Source organism: Gavia stellata, chromosome 2, assembly GCF_030936135.1.
Source record: "Gavia stellata isolate bGavSte3 chromosome 2, bGavSte3.hap2, whole genome shotgun sequence".
NCBI classification, from domain to species: domain Eukaryota; kingdom Metazoa; phylum Chordata; class Aves; order Gaviiformes; family Gaviidae; genus Gavia; species Gavia stellata.
In genome coordinates this window covers 54,545,933-54,569,829 of record NC_082595.1, presented here as the reverse complement: position 1 = coordinate 54,569,829, position 23,897 = coordinate 54,545,933, and the positions used below count along the sequence as shown (strand labels likewise).

The 23,897-nt window shown below is 40.3% G+C and overlaps 1 protein-coding gene across 1 annotated transcript in view; it reads left to right on the top strand.

Annotated features, from left to right (window-relative positions):
- The window catches only part of NKAIN2 (sodium/potassium transporting ATPase interacting 2), a 545,680-nt gene that overhangs the window by 504,776 nt on the left and 17,007 nt on the right, over window positions 1–23,897 (top strand). Inside the window, exon 5 of the mRNA XM_059835455.1 lies at window positions 20,277–20,337. Within this exon, the coding sequence (XP_059691438.1) occupies window positions 20,277–20,337 (61 nt within the window). The remainder of the gene's footprint in view (window positions 1–20,276; window positions 20,338–23,897) is intronic.

The window sequence follows — 23,897 nt, the reverse complement described above, 5'->3', positions numbered from 1 at the left end:
TAATTGATGTAAAAACCTGATTGGGTCCTGAGAGAAATGAATTTCCCTAGCTGAACCTTATCAAAGAACAGCTTAGTGCAAAATAAGGAAGAAACCAAAACATGCAAGGCTGCCAGAAAAAAAACTTGTGAAGCTTTAAGATAAGGTGAAAGAAAAATTTCTGTGTGCGACATGCTGTGTAGGTGTTTTAAAAATAAGTCAAATGTTTTTAAAATGCTTTCCTTCTAGTGCATAGGCCTAATATAAAGCCTTTAAAAGTAAGAGTAGAAATGAGGAAGAGATGCCTGTGAGATAAAAGATTTATCAAGAAATAATATCAGAATGTGGGAAGAATGGGGACTGTAAAAAGGCAGTTGTTAACAGGCCAGAAAAGCAACTTGCTTTTTCATTTCTTTTTTTTTTCTGGAAATGCCTATTACAGAATACAGCGAATACAGAGTGCATAGGGGGTGTGATGACAGAGGCTTTAGCTATATGATGCTATTGGCAGAACTGTGTGTAAACTGGTAAAACCACAGGTAATGGTGAGCGCATAAAGCTCAAACCTAGATGAGAAAGGGCTGCTGCAAATTCAGGTGTGCACATGTGTGGTGGAAAACTCTTAGCCAAATAATAGGCTCAACTGTCAAAGTATTTCTAAAATATTCCAAGTTTCCCCTAAGAAGACCTTCTTTTCCTTCAGGTCTGATGAATTAAATATTGGCTGAGAGCCAGGTACTAATTAGTTCCAATTTTGCTGATAGAGGAGTTTTATTTGTACCTGAAATCACACAGGAATTCAGTCTCTGAGTCAGGATTAGAGCCTGTGTTCTTAAATTCTGCTCCGAGTATGAGGACACAGTGACCTCCTGTTAAGCCACTTTATCTCACCATATCTCCCATTCCCCGCTTGAAAAGGGAGGTAATAAGTTACATGCTACTCTGCTATAACCTTGTTGTAAATCCCTTGGCTTATGTGGAGGAAAAAAAAGGAATTCATTGGAATTATTCGTTTTTGTTGGCTTGAAGGTATATGTGGGAAAGACAGTTCAGATTCATCAATTTTGATGAAGAGCTGGACAAGTGGTGCTACATGCAGACCTTCTTCTACTCGGCAGGTTTTACTGTATTTAATCTAGATCTCAAAAATGGCTTAAGAAGTTGCTTTATTATTTTGTGTGTTCTGATTTCTGCTAGTGCACTCTTTCACTGCCATAAAATGCCTATGTCACATCCACTTACCTTTTTCTCATAGTGAGGACAGAAAGGTTAAGCAGACGCAACAGGAAACATTCTTTTTGATGCTAGTGTCTACACTGAGCTTTCCTTGACCCTGTGTTTTAATATTTACTTAACTAGTTACTAAAGCTGAAAATAAAGCCTAGATGACATCAATGTTCAATGCTGGTGTGCCACGATATCAGAGCCTTTAAAGAGTGATGACTGGATGCTGTCAGACTGTGTTTACCATAACATCTTTTTCACCGTGGTTAGTCTGAAGAGGAAAATACATTCCCTGTATGTAGAAATTCATAAACTGTAAGAAGCAGTGAGACTGGAGCAACAAGTTTGGCCCATCTTGTTGCACAAAAATCTCTCTCCCTCTCACATACACATGTGCACATATGCATGTGCACTCACACATGCACATGTCCTTTGCAGAGAAATACTTTAAACCAGCAAAAATCTAGCAAGTACTTTTGCCATTTTTTCATCCTCTATTGAAAGGTGGCAGGGGGGAGGAAGGGAAGGGATGTCTGAAAGGAAATCTTCGCGTCCCTGGAAAAAAAGATGGAGGAAACACCATGATTAATAAGGAGCACCATCTATTTTATGCACCGTACAAATGAGTGAACACCTCACAGAGTAAGGTGAATGCAAATGGTGGAGACCTAACTTCTAATAGAGAGAAGGGGTATATCCCCAGACAGGTGCAAAGAAGAACTTAAATGTGGTCAGTGGAAAAAAGTGAAGGAAAGGCAGGGTCTTCATCTGTCTGACTGGTCCCAGTTGTGCAGCAATTACTTGCACTAGTTTGTATTAATAATCAGGAGACCATTAATCTCAGCAAGGCTGTCTGTGGAAAGTAAATACTACAGTAAGTGCAGAGATTTGCAGAATAATAACAACACTAACAATATGTGTTTCGAGTATGTTGGCAACCCTTTGGATCATGGATGTTGAAAGGCTTAAAAAGTGAGTGTCCTCAAAGGCTACATCTGTATTCATAATAAGAGAGGGCCAGAGAGAGAGCTCAAGCACTGGACTCCTGATAAATTACGTTACTGATATTTTAGCTTACGCCCTGCCTCTGAGTACTCCCACAAGTATTTTCTACGACAGTACATGCATACATTTCTGGAGATAACTCCTTTCAGAGACCTCTCCCAAAAAGCAGGATGGTTAAGACAGTGCCATGTTTAGCTCCTTCAAGCTTACACAGTTTCCCAGTGTTACCCCAAGACGTTTTGAACCCTCAAGCACCTCCTCATACCCACCTGCTACATCCAACAGACATGACACAACCCTCAGTTTTAGGTCCAGGAGTAGTTTGCAGAGTTAAAGACAAGACAAAATCAAGGGAACATCTCAACATAGACACCAATATGAAACAAGAATGTTTTCTCTTGTCTCTCCTCTGCCTTGCCACCTTCACTAGGAGAAAAACTTGGAGAGGTATGATATGACACAGCCAATTTATGGTACAGCAACAGTATACTAGAAGGCAAAACGTCACTCTATTGGGCTGTGACACAGCCCTCATTGTTTCAGACACTTTGAACTGAAAAAAAAAAGAGAAGAAAGTGGTGCCTCAGAGCTGTAAGTCCCACTGTGTAGAACTGATAGGAGTCTCAGTTGAGTGCTATGCAGTGTGCGCACAGCCCCTGTGCTCTAGCCAGAGCTGCACCACAGCGGTGTGGACAACAGCCAGTCTACACAATTTGGCCTTGAAGCCAGAGATTGGCCCTTGGCCCTTTCCTATTTAGCAACACAGACATAGCCAGAGTATCTTTCCTTGCATCATTAATTACCCAGGTCCCATGAATGTACTCTATTTTATGAAGATAAAGTATTTCCAGTTCTTTAGGCAGTGCGGCGCCTCTGCCTCATTAGTGTGGCCCTATTCCATGAGACACTTGATTTATGTCACTGTACAACTTCCTGTCAGTGCTAGTTCTACAGTTCACTTCTTTTAATATGTTTTATGAAGGCTACTTGCTGATGAGGGAGGGCTCCACCAGCAGTGCGCTGTCCCAGCGTACTCATAGCCTTCAGTCTCTGCACCTGATCATTTCATAAAAGTGGATGTCTGGCATTGCAGTTCTATGGTGATCAGCGGAGAGGAGCTGTGTTTGCCTTAGGCAACCTCTTGCCAGTTGTACAATGCTTATTTTGAAAGTTTGTCCCTCTGCACATTTCATACTAATCCACAGCCCTCTGTAGAATAGAGAAGTCAGGAATAATATGCTCCATAAAAAATGAAAAATTAAAAGAAAAGGAAGAAGTGAAAGAAAGAGTTAAGGTGACAGGTTCCCTCACTCTCTTTTCTTTGCCCTACTCCCAAGTGCTCTTTACCTTCTTTAAATCTTCTGCCTTTTGTTTCAGAGGTATATTTTAAGATACTACTTTCTTCCTTTTTGGCGATTCAAATGCAGTTCCTGACCTAAGGGTTGAAGCTTTTGAGGTGTGCCTTCTTTACCCATATTTCCATTTTACATATTAAGCTGAGGTCTGGAATAAGCTGGTTACTCCTCTCCTGGGATTCTTTGGATTTAATTCAGCACTTATATAAATAGCAATACAAATTACATATCTAGTAAATTAGGTGTAGTAATACTGGTGTAATATGCACCATGCTACTTATTACTGAATGTGCAAATTGAAGTTAATTTTCTTAAGAAGAAAATAGTAAAAGAAATCATAATACAGTTGAAGGTAGTTGTACTCCGCTGTACCTGAGTGAGTTAGATACTAATTGCAAATATTTTATTATCACTACAAGTTTCTCTGCTATTCTTCCACTAAAGCAAAGTACTCATTTTTCCCCATTTATGTAATTGTTTTCTTTCACAAATACTACTATATACTAAAACTGTTGCACAACAATACTGCATGCACCATATTAGGGTCACAAATCATGAAGCCGGAAGAAAATGCTGTGATTACCTAGTTTAACCTCCTACATAAAACAGGGCATAGAGAGTCCCTGAATTAACTCCTGCCTGAACTACAGTTTAAAATGCATTTATTCTTGATCTTAAAATGTCCCATGATGGAAAGCTCACCACAATTCTTATTAAAATTTACCTTTAACTTGTCAAAATTTCTAGCATTTTGTCCAGATGCTTACAATACATTTATCTGAAAAATTGCATTATCCTGTTATTAGCAACATTTACTCCCTGTTTGTATGATTGGTGATGAAATGTAATCTCCTTGGCTTAGGTAACCTGCTTAATCTCCTCCCGCTAATCCCTTAATCATTCTCACAATTCTTCTCTGAACCTTCTCCATGTTTTCAAAATCCTTTTTGGGGTGTGGACATAGAAAAATATTTTGAAAACTTGTGTGAGTGGTACCACTGTTAAGTACCGACAAAAAGTAGCACCCTTGTTTAGACTCAGAGTTCCCATTTAAATAACCACAGAGCGCACGATCTGTTTAACAGCAGTGTTAAACTGGGAATCCACACTGAGCTAATTATGCACTATGAACCACAGGTCTGGAGTCACTACTCCACAGGCACCCCATCTGTGAGCCAGGCTTTCCTGCCTTTCTGTGTTCAAACACCTTCTTTGCTTCTTGGAATAACAAGAGGTCCAGGTTGCTCTGAAGGAGTGTGAGCCCTCTAGCCTTTGCATATTCTAAACTCAGTTGATTTTTAAGATTGTTGTGGGCATATAGAATCTCTGAACCTCCTATTTTGTTCTGCTAGACTAGGATTAACCTCAAATCACCAGGCTTCAGTCATCTAAAAGTTAGTATCTAGCTGAAGCCAGACAGCCATGGGGCTTCTTTCCTAGCCATGGAAGAAACCAGACACTTCTAGAGAGATTAATCCCAGCCTAATTTAGATAATTTAGATGCCTGAAATAGGTGGGAAGATTTGTTTGCTCTGTAGGGGCCTGTCTCTCACCAGTCACTACACAGGAAAGCTAGACAGCATTTGTTTTCACATTCATGGGGAAAAAGGAAGATAATTACAGTTATCATCAATTACGTTCATGATTTGGAAGGTGTAAATTTCAGAAGCTGCTAGAACAATGCTGAGCAAGTGAAACCTGAGGGCAAAACTGAGGTCTGACATTTCTATCATGGTCATTCCCCTGTGTCACAAAGAATGAAGTAACAAGCAAGAATATTTGGCTGTTAAAAGAGACATCAGTGCATTGGTATTCCATTAATCCCTCACTAAGCACAGGGTGTGCTTTGATATTACCTTGCTGGTTTTGGAAAAGTGTATAATCCATGACAAAGATGGTGTAACTGGAAAGTATTTCAAAGTTAGTATACATATCACAGTCATTACATTCAGTCAACATGTTATGTTAAGGTTAGCTGTAAACACTGTTGCTGATTCAACATTACAGTATACTTGTGACTAGATTACATCTTTCCATGTGTGATATAGTGGTTGACTGGGGGGAAAATGGAGTTGAGGGAAGTAGCACGAATTGAACAGATAGATGATTAATAGAAACTAGATGACCACGATTCTTGTTGCTTGATAGCAGGAAACAGAGTAGTTGGCATATGGAAGACAAAAGGTATTATATTAGAATATAGAACCTCCCCATGATAACATCTGTTAGAAACAATATCAATGTGAAGAAGCCGTAGATAATAAAAGCATGCAAAAGGGTGCATGTGAAGGATGCAAATGATGACCCTAAACTGATTGAAAAAAATATCATTATCAGGAAAGAACCTCAGTAGTGAAAGACTGTGCCTGACTGAGGCAGCAGCAAGGACAATGAAGACAACTGCACTACTTAGTGGGCTCAATAAGACCTCAAGATCAAGTAAATCGATACAGGAATGAAGAAAACAATATGCCATCATCAGGACCTTCATATTTGGTACAGAAATGTAATGACCTAAAAAGGAGGTTAAAAGGAATTTGGAAGGATGTCTCCAAAAGAATACAGAAGAGTGTTAGGATGACTCTGTCAGACTCAAATCAGAAGGATGGCAAATCACTATCCAGATTCTGTGTTGAAGTTTAATGAGATGGCTTGACCAAATGATCAGAATGAGGAACAAAAAGATCCCAAAGCAGGCTTTTGTGCTAGATGCCATCCTCCAGATAAAATAGATATCTTCATCAATCGCAATTAACATTTCTCTGAATACCAGTAGGGCTTCACATCTGTTTGCTGCCCAGTTGTATAAAATCTTCCTCCATGGCTACATTGCTGTATGCTGAAGATCAGAGTGAAATTCAGAGGCACCTGCTAATCAGGCACATATTAAGCATGAAGTCTAACACCTTTTTGTGGAATTATGCCTTTGGTGGCAATTTTGCAGACTTTTCATGAGAAACGTGTGAGTACCCAGGCTTTCTGGGCACATAAACAGCCACCTGCCTCTGCAAATCTGTTGCTTTCATTGCAGAGGAACAGCAGGCCTCTGAAAATGTGAACAGAGGACTGCAAAGGCTGTCAAAGAAAGATCTCCACTCTCACCTGTCCAGACTGAGCTCAGACCTGAGCACACGCTTATCTCCTCTTTCCTGATGCCCTGGTTTCCACAGAAAATAAAATCTGGGCACAGATGCTAAGCAGGACCTGTGCTTGTCCCACCCAGGTCCCCAGTCATTCAAATGAATCACAGAATCACAGAATCACTAAGGTTGGAAAAGACCTGTAAGATCATCAAGTCCAACCATATGAAGGGACTAAGACCACCAGAATACAGCAGCTTAGCCAAACTGGTCATTTAGACACAACCTGTAGCACTTTTGGAAATGGGATTTTTCTGCCCTAACGAATTTTGAGTGTGAAGTCTGCTGGCATTTTCAACTTGAATTTTAACTTATTTCTTCAGTGTTATTAATGTATCTGATCTGCTTCAGTTCTCTGGGAAACAGAGACCTGCTTATTGGACCTGTGTCAACTCTGGTTTGTAGTTATCCAAGCAAAGGATCTATTTTATTTGGGTATCACATTCATATGTCAAACCTTGCAAATTGTACCTTTTATCTCTGATAAGGCCTGCTGCCACTCCAGTCCCTATTCCTTGAATGTTTGGATGCTGTTTTATTTGTCTTGGCATAAAATACTGGGTTTTTTCAGACTCTGTTTGCTTTTCCTCCATTTTCTATAACTCTAAATTTATTCTGCAATGTCTCTGGCCTTCCACTGGACTTGCATACCTAATGTGTTATATCTTGTACGTTTCCGTGTTCATGCCGCAGACTTGTGTTACTGCAGATTGCTGATTTACTGTCCACTAATACTGTGTTATACATTTTCCAAGAACTGTGTATCTTCTTGATCATTCAGAGATGGTATTAATGTTTTACTGCACTAAACGTGAAAAAAACAAACAAATCTATGAGTTTATGAAAGAGTAGCTCACCTGTAACAAGAATAACCTTCACAAAGATAAGGTGATTTATTTTAAATCTTAGCTCAAACAATATATTAATGCATATCTTCAGAATTACAATAACCTTCCTAGTGATGTGCACGACATTTAACAAAGTAGTAAAGCATAATAAGGATGGAGTGATTAAAAGACAATTGTTTTCCTCCATAGTGAAGGATTCCAGGATCTATGCACCTGATTAGCTAGGATTATCAAGAAATGTTATGATTCAATTGAAATTTTCTTGAGTTTGTCTGTGTGGAAAAAATACAATTATCACTTTGCATTTACTGCTGTCAAATAGGATAAAATAGATGGCTAAATTGATATGATGTTTATAAAAGATAAAATTTTGTCAAAAGCTCTCAAATCCCACTTTCAAAATTCATTCACACACTTCTCCACTTAAAGGTCATCAATGAGCTCCTAAGTCCCTAGGTCATTTTAAAAATGGGGCTTCTATGTCATGTTTACTTTATATAAAATATTTGTCCACTCTGCCCAATTTTTTTCTCTTATGTAAGTATAAAAGTGTGGAAGAACTTGAGAAACTTTCTGTCTAAATCACAGAGCAGAATTTGGTAAAATGGATTGCTAGTTTCCTGCAAATACATGGCCTATAGAAGTAATCACTTTTCACAGTGGTTCTTAACAGCAGGACATACATATTTTTGCTTCAGTTATCACCTCTGGCACCTTGTCACTGTGGAAGACACAAGTCCAAAGTAGCTGGCAAGGGCTGTTCACTAGCTCAAAGTAAGGTTTTTCCACACAGCATCAGCTGTTTGTCAGATTCTGTTTTCACTCCTCCTAACAGAGAGCGATTTCCATATTTACCTGCCAATGCCAAGCTATTTAAGAATGGTATTTGTTGGATATGTTATATTTCAGATGATTAAGGTAAGGTTTGGGTTGGGGTTTTTTTACTATTTATTTGTTAACTTCATGAATTATGCAAAAAGGCATGATCCATGGTGCTCCAGCTGTGACATACACAATGGCGCAAGTGAAAATGAGGATGCTGAGAGTAGCCAGTTGGTGAAGGCGCCTAGTTTTGTTTATTCTGTAAAGTGGGATGGTTTCAGGAATAAATATCCTAGCTCAATAATGTTGCAATTCCCTAGCTATTGACCTGATAATCGCATAATCATTCCAAATAACTAACTTAACTTCCTAACCCTTGAGTTTTGATGAAGCAGGATGCCTTCATGCTCTGCCAAACTACTTATCTAGAGATGGGGCCAAACTGTAGTGTCTCTTGTGTGTCAGTAGATGATTTAAGGTGTCCATGATTAAAGGAGATGTAACAGACAGCTGTTAGACAGTATGGACATATTCTCTTACTCACATTAGATAATATACTCTACCATTAGGGCACCAGTGAAAAATGAAGGGCAGGTCGGCATGCCTGTGTGCACCCGAGCACATGGTCTATTTTTCCATCTGTGCTGGCAACTCTTCCTTCCCCTCTGACAACACACTTTATGCCTTCAGGTACTGTTTAATTTTTCTCCAAGCAGTTCTCCAGCGCATTATATGACAATTAATGTTTTTCATCTGCTTTTGGAACATTCTCCTGATGCTTCCTAGTAGGTACTACTTTGTTTGCTGCTGACCGGCATGATGTATCTGGATATTTGAAAATAAACTAAATCATAGAAAGCATTCCAGATGAAAGCTCTTGAGTTGGAAACATGATTAGAACTGACCTGCGGCAACAGAATTTTTTGTTCCTTCTTCTGAGAGATCTAACTTAACACTACGCAAACTTTCCCTAAAACTCTTATACCTCTTTCACTAACTTTTAAAGGTATCAGTAGAACTTTGTCCACTTACTGTGGATATGTAAGAAACCAGGGGAAAAAAGTCTCATTAAATATGACACATTTTGCCTTTACCCTATGTTTATTGTTGCTATGCAGCTGCACAGCTCGGCTGTCTTCAAAGGCGGCTGTGTGAGTTGGACCTCATTGCACAGTGTTGTATTGCATTCTCTTGTGTCTCTCCAATTAAATTATCCTCCCTGCCCTTTATTCTGCCAAGGCAATACAACCAGATGAAATAAGGTCATACTTCTCAATTCTGGCAATGAACTGGCTATGTAGGAGAACTGAACATCTAAGAATTATTTCTTCTCTGACCCTCAGTAGGATATAACATAGTCTTTCATTATTCAAAGGCTTGGTGCATCTGTTCAAGTCAATAGCACCACATCTCTATCTACCAAAGATCTATTCTCTGCCAGCGCTGAGTCTGAGAATTACAAAGAAATGACACTACAAACAGTTGGAATACAAAAATTTAATGTAAACAATATTAAAAATAAAGCATTAACACGTTGCTGTTATTCTTCGCAGAGTACTCTGATATAATGGATTAATAACAACATAGAGTAGGATACGTAGCTGTAGTACTTTTCATGCTTTCCATCCAAAATCTCAAACCAAAAGTCATAATGATGACTGGAACCTTACAGTGTCCTGGTGAAACAGGCCTTATTATCTCCATTTTACAGATTTTGTAAGAAAAAAAAACAACCAACAATAAAACAACTTGATTGCGCTGTTTTGAAGCTCATGTTAGGGAGTACTGTGGCTCTGCATCACAGAAGTGGGAGCTTCTGGAGGCAAGGAGAAAGGCAGAGCATTTTCAGGGACAAAGAAGAAACACAGCTGCTGTACCAGCATGGTGGCTGCCATGTGTGCTGCTGCCAGAGCAGAAGGAAAAGGGCTATGGCCTTTTCTCTCACTTCATGCAGTCCATTGCCAGTGTGGAGGCTGGAAGGAGATTGTCCTTCTGTGCTGGTGCAGAAGCTTCCCCTCACCTCTCCTGCAGGGTGCCAAGGCATCCCAATCTGCCACTGGAGGGGCTGCCCTGAGTGACCTGTGCCTGGAGCAGGTGACAGAGCTGCAGCCTTCACCGCATGTGGGTTAAAACTCCCACAAACCTCACATTTTTCATGAAGACTAACATGTCAAAGTACTGCTATCACTTGTGTTCTTCCTACCAGAGCAGCTTCTGCACCAGCATGCTAAATAGCCTCTTACTGAGACCTAGGGAAGAGATGTGTGCTAGCTACTGAGAGCCACACAGAGCTTCAGAGCTTCAGGCTGATGATCACTGCTTTAGAGGATAACAAGAAACATGCCCGGTTCAGATGAAACATTTAGTTTTAAATGGGCATCTGATGTCTGTCGATGGCAGAGGTCTAATTTAGACTTCCTTGATCACCGTGGCTGGCACACTCCCAGATACTGCATTATATTAACAAGGTTCATAAACTGTCAGATATAACTCATCCACTTAAGTCTCTGCAATGAGGCACAGACTCTGAGGACACGGCCTTTCCGAGAATGTTCTCTCTTTATAATTCGTCATTCCCCCCAAATGCCTCATGCGATATGATGTTACTGGAATCTTCAGCTAAAAGGATCAAGTTTTTTTGGTCACACGTAGTGCAGAATTTATTCATATGTATTCTGCCACCCCAGGCAGCGACTGGGACCTTTGCCATCAAGCTATTTCCATTCGGGCCAAGGAGATCACTATTTTTCATGCTGAATAAACAAGGGGTGATCTCCTGCCCTTCAGCAGAAGGGCTGTAAGGGGAAAGGTGCCTTTGGCCATGGAATTCAAACTGTCCTTCCGCTTGGAGGCTCTAGAGGGTAATCTCTCTTCGTGCCAGCCAAAGCTGCATGGTGTGATATTCCTTTAAACTCTCCAGTGGTTCTCCTTTTGCAGAAAGGTTTCACAAAGCCCTTTGGCATTTGCTTTTTGAAGCCTGCTTAGCTGATTTTGCTGAATGGAAAAGGTAGCACTGAAACATATCTTTTATTATAGATTACAAAGGTGGAAAAAGCCTGCAGTAGGCTAATGCTGAGAGGAAAAATAGCATTGAAACATGAGCTGAGTTCAGTTACTTTAAACATTAGATGCCACAGGAAGAGGTTTTATTGACCTTGACACCCCCCTGACACTTGATGCTGTTATATTGTGCATGTAGAGCAAAATGTTTGTGCTAAGCAATGCATTTGCTAGATGTATGGATCCTAGGGAGATGCAATGATGTGGAGCACCCCATGCAGACTGATTAGTATTTTCACTGAAATACCTCTCTTTCCTTACTCCAGAGCATGAGGCTTGGGGGAGCTCTTTGGTTAAGATAAGTTCATTCTTCCTCATCTTCCTTACATGCATTGCCAGAGAGAGAGGCTATCCTGTCAGATATCCCACCTTCCCACCTTGTGCACAGGCACAGACAGCCAGAGAGCACAGGCGAAGCCTCCCCCTGACTTAGTCACCTTCTTGGCAGCTCTGTTGCTGATGGCACTATCAAAGAGATCTGTCCATTCCTCTGCTGTTAGTCCACAATTCCCACTGAGCTTCTGAAAGATATTTTAATAATCAATCAATGTTCAGATTTTACCACTTCAGGCCATATTCATCTAGATCACACCATCTAGAGCTTTTCTTATGAATGCCTTATTTGGTTTTCAGTTAAAGTAATGAACTTGACCCTTCAGATTGCTGAGGAGCTGCTTCAGCTGAGCTGTGTACTTTGCATACCATACATCAGTCTGCCTTGTCAACAATGCCATCACCAGCCTTCGTAGGAGCACTTTGATCAGAGCTTTATTAGGCTGTTACACCATGACCACCACCATGAAGACAGTGTAGTGCCAAAGCTGTCATGTACCATGAAGCTTCCTGACCCTACGACCACTATCAGAGCCTTCAAATAAACAGCAATTCATCACAGGGAAAATAAATAGCATCACAGGGACAGAGTCAGTTGTTACTGGAAAGTCTCTCTCACCTCTGATGAAATGTTCTGGCTCTTGCCATTTATGTGACAGCATTGTTCTAACTTAATCTAATATGTAATGATGGAGAAGAGCAAATTACCTGTGCTTCCTTTCTGAACTTTTACTCTACACAGTTTTCATGGTTGGCCACAATCCTGAGAAACTGGCAGACACAACAACATATTACTCTCTTTCTCATCCTCTACTCACTCTCCTCTGAATGCTTCTGTTTCCCAGATCCGAGGGCCCAGTGTTCATACTCACATCATCAAGGTTCACTTGCCATATGGGTGCCTCAACACAGAGGGATGGGTTTTCACTGAACAGAAGCACTCATACGTGCTTGTTTATCAGGAATTCAGAGTCCTCTTGTACCATCAAAATATTTCCCCCTATACAATCTGCACAAACTTCAAATATGCATTTATTTTTTTTCCTACTGCCCCTCAAAAGCGTGAGTAGCATTGATAATCAACTGTTTTTTCTTAATGCGGTTCAATTTAAAATGCTAGGCATTCATTTGGTGGGCTGTGAGCAGTCTGTGGCTTTGTTAGATCTGCAGCATAAAGAACCAATTTTTCTTATCCTAATCCTATGGCTGTCTGGAAAAGGTGACACACAGTTAGACATAATGATAAGAAAAGCTACTGCTGCCAAAGGCAGTCGGATACCAAAACCAGATGATTAAACCATTCCAAAGCATTCCCAGAAGACAAGAGGGGCAAAAGGTCCAAAGTTTTTTTCCACAGAAGTTTTCTTGCTATAAAACCTTCAGAGCAAAGCCCACATACAGACATTTGTATGCTTTTGCTTTAATAATCCATTCCTATTATTAACAGAATGACCAGGGTGATACGTATTTTAAAGCCTTTTACTTTAGGTTTTTTGTTTCAACTTCGTTCTTTGTTTTGTTGGTTTGCTGTTGCTGAGTGGATAGAGGCAGCTGGCCTTGTTTTAAAAATAAATGGGATGATTTTTCCCAATCTGCACAGCTCTAATGGCTAAATCCCTCCGACGTGAACAGCAGCCACTGCACACTGTTGACCCCTGTACAATCAGAGCTCTGTTCTAACAGTGACAGGTTGGGTTTCAAAGCTTCACCATGAGAGGAAACAGAGCAATAGACTTCTACATTTTCAGGACTTCCCATAGACTCAGTTTGGATGGAATTAATGAAAACATATAACCAAATATACCCTTTAACACTAATCAAGTGAGAAAAGGTAAACTGAAGACAATTCCACAAAAGCAGAAAAGAGAAAATTAAAAGTTCCCTAGTTTTTAACAGGGTTTTTTTGCAGCACTAATGCCTTCAGCCTGCACTGAGCAATGAACACTTGAGCTGCACCCAGTACCTGCTGAATGCAGCTGGTGGAGAATTTGCTCCTGGTTTCCCAGCCCTATCATTGCTCTAAGCTGTGATCCGGGCATCAACACAGGTCAGCCTGCTGTGGCCTCCCCTCTGCCCCTTGAGACATGCCTGCTTCAGCTTCCTGAGGGAATCCAGCAGAGTCCCAGCTGGGGCATTTCGCCTGTGGGAGCAGGAATGTAAAGTTCAGCACCGAGCCTCAATCTACAAGATGCTCCACAGTTCAATTAACACAGAGGACGGCAATAAGCAATCCCTAGTTCCATCTCATACAAGCTGGTAGCCCCTGTATTTTGGGTTGTCTTTGATGTGTGAAGCAGGAGAAAGGACATCCTACTCTAGCTGTGAGATGAAATCATGGGAAAGCGCCAAATATGTTGTTATCAAAAGCATAAATCACACTGAAATACCTAGGAGGAGGGAAGATTTGTAGAAAGTTTTAGGCCAGATTTGCAGAAAAGTCTAGCTAAACTTTCAGGAAATTTGGGTCAAGCCGAGTGTCTGTAATACAGCTTCAAAACAGGTAGGTATCTCTTGCTTTCTACCATTGTTAAAGGTTTGCACAGCTCTTATCTGACAAGCCACAGTGCTGTGATTTTCAGTGCCACTGTGGTCTCTCCAATTCATCAGGTGAAAAAGCTTGCCAGGGAAGACGCTAAGGGAACGGCTGCCCTGAACAAGACAGAACCGCTCTCAAGCGCCCAGCAGCATTTCAAACAAAAGGATTCTAGCAGGTCTTCACGGTGATCTTCAAATGCTTATACAAAAAGGGAATCTCCAGAAAATTGAACAGTCCACTGAGAAATAAAGAAAGACTTTATGCTAAGCACCTTCTAGACAGCTGATATAAAAAAGATTATGATGCACTAGTTGAAATAAATGCAATTTTTATCACGCTCCTATTTTCCAATGTGTCTAGATTTATCTGTATTTATGATTCATGTTTTTACTGTGCCTGCTGAAAAAATAAAATCAAAAAACCTCAGGGGCAGCTTTCAGCTTAAGAAAGGAAAGAAAAAAAATTGACAACTACATAGACTAAGAAATTAGGCTTTTGTTTTGGTTTGGTTTTAAATTTCATGATTGCCCAATAGATATTATTGTGGACATGGCAATTTAACATCATTTTTCTTTAATAATTATTTTATTGCACACAATAAAGCTACTTGGCCATACTAACAAATTATTCTTTCCAGACAGCACATAGATAGTTAATTCTGTAGAAGAATGACTGCAAGGCCACGCAGTCTACGTTCCCCATCAGGAATCTGGCCTGATATCAATAGTTTTCCAACGCTCCTTTTATGATGAAAGATAGTTAAACTTGGAGGAATGACAGAGTTCTCATAATGTTAAATGTAAGCACAAATAAAAGCGTACCTCAACAGAGTAGTTTCCATGGAACATAACTTGAGTTTTATATTAAACTCTAGCAATGATGTTCACTCACTGACGAGGCACTGCTGCAGGCAGTGAAATCATGCTTGAAACGGTTTTTGCACAGGGCACCTTTAGAACCCCCATGGCACTGACTTAATTCTACAGATAATGAGAGAAAGGTCTCTGTCTCACCTTTTCTGCTAAATAATGAGTATGATTTTTCTGATAATCAATACACTGGAACCTTTCTAGATAGTAATTCTCCAGTTCTTCAGTTTCTCATAATGCGTGTGTGTGTATATATATATATCTCCAGCCTCCAAAAATCGATTTTAAAGAAACACTGTTCCTTAAGTGCAGAGCATTACAAAGGCTTTATATGTGCAGCCCGCTGTAAGCTCAAGAAATACGATTAAATTGCACATGGGTAGACATGTAACATTACAGCTTTGCAATATAAAGTTCCCAGGGCCAAAATTAACCTCTATGTAATTCCGCATTACTATTGCTTGAACTAGTCCATTTTTTGCTAAGGTTTTAAAACCACGGTGTTTGTAGAATCCTGCAAAAACTTAATAATGAAAAGTAAATACACAAGCCTCAGCTGTTTCAGAAGATACTGTAGCATCTTTCCATAGGAAAACACAATGGTTTTGTGGTTTTTAAGTCTAAAGTCCATTTCTCCTGGCAAAGTCCAGTTACAGAATAAAACACACTCATTCAGTGAAGCCAAGACCATATACTATTTCCATAACCCTTAACTCATTCATCTTCATCTTGAGCCTTCTCCTCATCACCTTATCCCACTCAGATCTCACCCACTTTTACTTTTTGTTTCTTCCTTGCTGTCATTCTTTTGTTTCAGAAGTCTGGCTTAACAAAGATAACTCCTAATAATTATCTATATAGACATTGCTCTAAAAGAGGGAAAGGTGGGGGCCTTGACCAGGAATGATGGGTTTTCATATAATAGCCTTTTTCCCAAATCTAATGGTATTTGCAGTGTATGAAAACATTCATCTCCATAAAAGCAGTGAGAAAAAATAGCAAGACAGGATTTTGATCAATACCGATTCTGATTAAGTTTGATCACAGCACTTGACATTTTAAGCAAGTCTGGAAGTACACTCACAGAAAACTCAGGATTTGCTAAGAGTCTCTAGCAATGTAACAGGACACTGCTGACTTAGGTAGAGAATATTCTGTCTACTTTTTTGTTTGCCTTGTATGGCTCTAATAAGGCAATAAGATGCAGTAACTTAATCCCATAATTAATCTCATTGCAAAACTTTCAGTAGTGCTGTTATATTGCTGCTTTTTTTAGGCTTTTGCTTGTCTTTGTTTCTCCCTTGGCAGAAGGAAAGATGGTTTATCAAGGTGTTTATAGATGAAAAAGACTAAAAAAGATTTTAAAAGTGTTTAAGAACATTATATATAAAAATGGTCATCAGATGCCATCAAAGTAACACCCAGGGAGCTGATGCAGGGATGGGCAATGTGTCACTTTTAGAAAGAGCAATATTCATTTATACTCTCATATGGATATATCAGGGAAAGTTGTAAAGAGCAGATTTTTTCAAGCTGCAGAAAATGAGGTTCATAAAAACGTGCATTCACTAATCACTATATGTATAAATGATCAGGAGTGTTGTTAATGGTGCCTTCTCCTCTGGATGCCCGTACTACAGCATTAAATTGTGAATAGGACAGATGTAGACACCTAATCTGGATGGATCTGGGATCCAGAACTGATCTTCTGTTTGTTGCACCTATTTCTTTTTATCACTACATCGTTTATAAAAGAAAGCTTGGTTAATAAAAAAAAAAAAAAAAGGAATGCAAAGGAACAAGAGTTTTCAAGCTAGCTTTCCTAGTTCTAAACTGATTTTCTAAGACAGTCAGGCTCCTTCTCTTCTTTATCTCTGAGGACTCATTCCCTTCCTTCTCACATAAGACACAAATCTTTCTGAGATACTGAATCAGGAAGACTCTGCTCTGTTTAATTCTTATACTGCACTCAGCACTGCTGTGTTTGAGGGCTTTCCAGGAATATATTAAACAATGTGACTAACCTCTATCATTTGGATTTGGGGTTTTTTTCCTCTCTTCTCCAGGGGGAGGGATGTGTTCAGTGAAGTGTTTTGTTTAGAATTTCGTTTATTTTGTGCTGTACATATAGGTATGTTGCAGTGTGTTTTTCTTAGAGAAACAAGGTCAAAGAAATGCATCTTGCACTATAACAAATGTGATAAATTTTGCGAGAGCCCTTCATCCGTGTGGGAATACATTAACAATTTTAGCTGACTGGTCCCCAGTAAATCTGTGCTACATGCATAGATGAACTGTACCCTTCCTACAGGAAGTCTTAGTCTACTGGAGAGGAAGCATGTTCCTGTTGTCCATCCCAGAGGTCTCTGTAGTCACCATGGGCTGAGGCCATTGAGCATCCTCAAAGTAAAAACTGCCTCTTGTGGTTCTGAACCACAGCTCTGAGTCTGTGCCCTCTGCTGATGGTGCAATTAGAAGATAAATCTTGAATGGCTGTCACTGGATCAGAACTGATAAACTGCTTGGTTAAAAAAGAGGAAAAACAAAACACTAACGTGATGTTCAAATTAAAATAAAATTATTGTGTGTACCAACAAAGGGTTGGATAAATGCGTGAGATGGGGAGGTTTACTTTATGAACTCTGATTGTCTCATGGGAAACAAAACTTCCATTTGTATTTAGAACAGAACAATTTCTAGCTTTAAGGCACTCTTTGAATCAGAAAGCTCATCTGATGAAATGCTGTAGGATTTACTTATATATCAAAGGAGTTCCCCAGACATTTAAGGGATGCAACTGAATACAATTAAAAGATCAGTTGTAAGCACAGTTTGTGATACAGTTTGTTCGCTCTGCTTTGTGAGAGAAGTTTAGTTAATCACATGTGAATTTGCGGTGGTTTAGCACATAGTAAAGTATTCAACTGTATTACAAAAAAAGCTTTACCACTGTGGCGTACTAGAGATGCAACTATTCAGCTATCTTGGATCTGATGGTCTGTAAAAAGAGAACAGAGAAACTATTAAGCCAAGGTTCACATCCAAGAATGGAATCATTTATGAACAACCTTTCTGGGCCTAATTTGTTGCTGAATTAAACCTCATGTAATGCCATTGAAGTCAATGGGGTTATGCAGGGCGTAAGTCAGTGGAGCAAATTAGCCCTCTGTCTTGAAGCCAAGAAACCAAAGGAAAGAGTGATCCAATAAAACAGAGATGAAATGCTGATATTAGCTGAATGCCACTGCTCTTGGTACAGCGCGTTCTTTGTGTCCAGCAGTGAATATTTCATCCTTCCCAGGTGTAAAATCTTCCCAGCAGCACTATAAGGCGGATTTATAATAAATGACCAAATTAATGATTTAGTTCTGTTGTAATCCAGCTTCTGGGCTCCCAACAGGAACTTAAGCCGTTAGCAGACAACATCTATGCTGGCTGCAATGTGATCTCCAAATCAAGTCTTGATGTCTTCAGAAAAGTCTTGGGGCTGGCCTTTTTTTTTTTTTTCCTTTAGCCATCTCTCACCCATACAGATGTTAGAAGCTAGCATTCATAGGTATGGAAAGCTTTCAGAACAGAAAACTGACAGAAATACCAAGAATATCTGTGTAAGAGCTGGAGTAAGTTAGGCTCGGTCACTGCCTCAGGTATGAAGGCACTAGGAATCAGAATGGATTTGTTTGCATTTCAGATATATGGGTAATGTTCAGGGCTCTAAGAACCCACAATATTGCAGTGATTGTAGGTGTGCCTTGGATTAATGAAAAAAAAATCCACTTGCACTATCCAGCATTCATAACAATACCTGGTCTTCTCTCAGATTTCACCCTTTTTACTGTCTGACCCACTGATTACTTTGTCTGAAATTAAAATCATCATCTCCCTCAGCCGGAGATTATGGGTTTTGCATCACGCACACAGAGAGCTCAGTCCTGGCTGGAGCATTTAGGCATTTTTATTATCCTTATAAAGAACTAATTCCCAAAGTCTACAGTTGGGTTTGAAGCTCATGAAAAGATCTCTGTGAGGTGACCTGTACGGAATAACACATTTCGACAGCACGGCTCACTTTTCACTACAAAGAGATCAAACAACCTGAATTCTTTTGACATCCTACTATGCAAACTTCAGTGATGAACTAAAGGATGAAAAACGGTTTGTTGGCAATCAGTAGAGAAAACTCTTCAGACCTACATGTAAGGGAAGCCGTGTAAAGCATGCAACACATGGCACATGCTGCTGCTCCAGTACTTGTTCTGTTGCTTCTGGTGTAACCTTTCAGCGATGACAAAACTCGGTGGAGGGACTAACAGGACTCACATGATACTTGGCCCATGGCACATGTGATATTGGCCATTTATTCCCTTTTTTTATTTTTTCATGTGATAGTGTAAGATAAGCAATCTACTTAAGAACCACTCCAGATTTTCATTTTCTTTAAATCCTCTTTACAATTCACTTCTGGGCATGCTCTGAGGAGACTAATGAAGGGAACAAGATACAAATTCGCCAGCTGCAGCATGAGATGCTGATGTAAACACATCCAGACCTATCCAAAGTGCTAGATATGTCTTGAGGCTTGGGGACTACTGCAGATACAGGAACAAGTCCCACTAATTCACAGCCCTAATTTCAAGCGATAAAAATATCACTATAAAGCCGGTTTACAAGTGCACTCAATTTGTCCTCGGTTTAGCTGGAAAGGTTCTGCTAAAAAACAAAGTTCTGCTAGAGGGTCGGGTTTTGCTGGATAGCAGAGCTGATTTTGACAGAAATATTTATATCTGTGGCTAAAAGTCCATCCATCCAACCACCCATTTGGTTTTCTGGTTTTCAATAGTTAAAAAGAAGCCAATTCGGAAATGGAAAAATTTTGATCAATTTTTGGAAGTTTTATTGAAGGGTGTGTTTTTCAAGAAAGATGCAAAATTCCCCTGACTATTTCCAATTAAAATTACCAAACTGTTGTGAAGAATCATCATTACCTCATCAAACAGAGTCTGGTGAATTTTGTTATTTCTGTTTCTGTTGTTGCTTTTCTAAAACCAACTCTTGTTTTTCTATTGTATTTGCTTTACATCTAACGCTATTACGTTTTGTTTCAGCTGGCGGGCTTCATCTATGCCTGTTATGTTGTGAAATGTATTACTGAAGAAGAGGACAGCTGTAAGTACTAAAGCTTTATTACACACAAAATGAATTCTTCTTTTTTTAAATCACCCCTCCACTATGCTGGCTCTTGCTGACTTCAGTCTAAATGCCTTATTATACTGTAGCCAGAACATCCTTTCTGTCCACCCTTCTTGATCTAAAACTTGCAAATGCCTGAAAGACAAAGGAGTCATGAAATGGAGTTTAAAAAATACATACTCCTTTCTTCTGAAAAAATCATTGCCATTTTTTTTCCTCACAGCTTAGCTTAAGACATAAAATAAAAAAAGCAAAAATCCCAAATGGCAAATACAAGCTTTTTTTTTTTCCCCCCTCCTTATTCCAGATTGTTATTAACTATCTTCACAGTAATTGGTTACCACTGAGGGTATAGCTCTTCTGTGTTGACTTGTGTGTTGGCTTGTAAAAGCACTTCTGGCAAAAAATAGCTTTAGATCATTGCAGGACCTTCATTTATGAGAGGTGAAACTGTGGAGCTCCTCTTTGTTCCTGCTGCTCCCAGGGTACAATTACAAGGAGCGAAATGATTTCATATAGATGTATGTTTGTGTTTCTTCTGCTTATTTATATCAATAGAAGCCTGTTGAGCAGAATTTGCTCTTATTACATGCTATGGAGTCAAGCCATTTCATTTTTTCTCTACTATAACCTTGATTTTTTTAAAAGGACCACTGCAGCATTTCAGTACATCTTGGGATTCGTACTAAAGCACTTTGGAAACAAGTATCAAAACCTCATGTAACTTTGATAAAATATACACGAATCCTAGAGTGAGCTCTGCAACAGGAAGCTAAAGGGTTTTTATTTGATTGAGAGCACTGCTAGGGCTGGTGGGGGTTCCTTTGTGTGTTCTCCTGCGTAGAAAATAGCTGCAACCCTATAATCTATTGGCAATACAGTGCCACTGTGAGCCGTCAAGGAGAGATTTAGTGCTGAAATCAAACCACACTTTGGAGGTCTTTCTGACTATGCTCATTTCAGTTGTCTTTGTGTTTCTGTGGAGGCGAGGAAGGCATAAGAGTAAAAAGAGTTTGGGACAGGCGTGTGGAGCAGGGGTATGTCACAAATAGGTCTTGCCTTTTGAGGGAAGGACCCAGTCATAGGTGCTTTCTCCTGCTCTCGTGTTAAGTGCATTCACTATCCACAGGGCAGGAGGAGAGTGATTCCTTGCCCCCCAAGTGAAATCCCATTTAATATCATTTTGCCCTCTCTTCTAAGGGCTTGAATCTTTTTTCCACTCTTCTGCAATGCTTTAGGGCATGATATAAGTAAGAAGTGAGGAAGGGACTTGTGGCTTGGCTCACTAAACAAACGCAGAAGTCAGAGCACATTTGAAAGATTTCTCCTGTGGTCTGTAAAGCAACATTCCTGGCAGCAAAGTGCCGTGGCCAACACGGTATTGTTTTCTGCTCACTGCGGCAGGAGCTCCCTGTTGTTCAGAAGCCACAGATCGTCATGCTTCTTTGAACCTTTTCTTGCCATTGTCTTGCCTATTTTGAGGCTTTTATTACTTTGTTAGTACACCTCAGCCAGGCCTCATCTTCCAGCCAAAGAGCCATCTTACCCATCTGTGAGCATCTCTCCGAGGTACCGGGGCCAATCCCCACCCAGCGCAACGAAGCCAGCACAAGCTCAGGCACCACAGCTTCACCTCCGATGAGGTTTGGAAGCATGGCTGGAAAAAAAGAGAAAAGGGGAACTTCTGTGGGTGAGTCGTGCCAACACTGTAATAATGCTCAGATCGGATTTGGCCCCTCACGGTATCGTAAAATTAAAGCAGCTTTAATTTTACTGAAAGGCTGCATTTAATAGAGAGTAAGAATGATTTTAGTTCTCTCTCTGCTCAGACATCCATCGGGACATGTGCTGAGTGCTCGCTGTGACAGCCAGGGGCTGCAGCCCATACAGATACCCCCTGCTCAGGTTTAATTTTAAATTCTTTTATTTCCATTTAGATATGTTTTCTCATCTTTTCCCTCCCTTTTGGCAACACATCCATCTATTGCGCTCCTCTGAGAAGTGATGTATCCCTTATGGATGCCATGTTATTTAGTATTTATACTCCAGAGGAAGATGCCTAAGCGTAACTTCCTCAGTACGTTCACGGATGGGGTCATCTCATGCAGACCGAGTGAGTGTGAAGGAGAAAAGCTTTCAGAAGAAGTGGAATATGTCCCAGAGCCATTCCTAGACCATCCTGCATATGCAAGTCTTTGGTCCTGAGGTCACTCCAGATCTGCTAGCTGTGTTTCTCTTCTCATAGTCTCCTCTTCCACTTTTCCAGTTCCTCACCCCTGCATGCTTGCTATGCAACCTCTGTGGCACAGAGCGATGAAGACATTCCTCCTGCCCATGGTGTACTCCTTCCACCAGACTTGCTGGACATCTAGCAGAGCAGAAAAAAGCTTTACTCTGCTGCCCACCAACGCCTGCCTAGCATCCATGCTTGTGCTTGCATGCAGTTTGGCAGCTGGTGTTCCCTCTGTGTGCTAAAGGTGTGTCAGCTGTGAAAGATCCAGTCTTTCTGGTGAAACTAGTCATCACAAAGCAACTCTCCCACACCACTGTCCTGCTTTCCCAGCTTCTGAAGTGGTCCGTGAAGAACAACAGAGAGACACTGCTGTCTTCTTATCCACCTCTATATTCACAGACATCACAGGAGAAATCTAGATCTCCAGTTTTCAGAACCACTCATGCCTGTAAAAATGGGATGCCTCACTCCAATCACAGGGGGCCATAAGGATAAACATATTGGGTCACACCGAAGGGCCATTTAGCCACAAGTCCTGTTTGATGAGACAGTCAATAGAAAAAGCCTTTCTGATGAGACACAGCCAACAGAAAAAGCCTTTTGCTTCTCATGATGGACGTAGTGAACACCCATACACTCAATCCCATTTCTTTTGCTTTGCTAATGGGCCATGGGAGCAACAGCAGTCCACAAGAGGAGCAAAAGAGACAGAAACACTGAGCCTGGCAGGAGTGGGCAGCAAGATATATGACTAGAGAAGAAGTCATGCAACATCCAACAGCCAGACAGGGCATGTTCCAGATTTTAACCAGAGGAACATATCGGCAGTGCTCTGGAGCAGAGAAGGTACCTCATCTTCTGTTGGCACAGAGCCTCAACTGTAGAAACACAATCAAGTTGCTCTTAAGCTGCTTCAGCTGAATTAGCTTTGCTCTCAGAGTAATTGGAACAAGCTGAAAGAATTACTATTTCTCCATTCTTTATGCAGATTTTATTAAGAGAACAAATCAGTGAGGGTAGAATTAAGCAAACATTTCACTAAGATTAACCTGCTCTAACCTCACTAAAGGATTAGGAATGGAACAATACAGTGATCAAATCAGGGTCATAACTAGGGCTGAATCAGCAAGTCTAGAGGTTTTAATTACTCACACACCAAATAAATCCAGCAGCAGGCACCCTAAATCAAAGCAAAAGTCCACACTACCTTTCATGAGAACAGTCTGCTTTGGGTTAATTCTGCATCAAGGATTAAAAAGGAAGCTGCTTTCCCTCCTGGTACAGTCCCAAGCAGTGCTCTAAC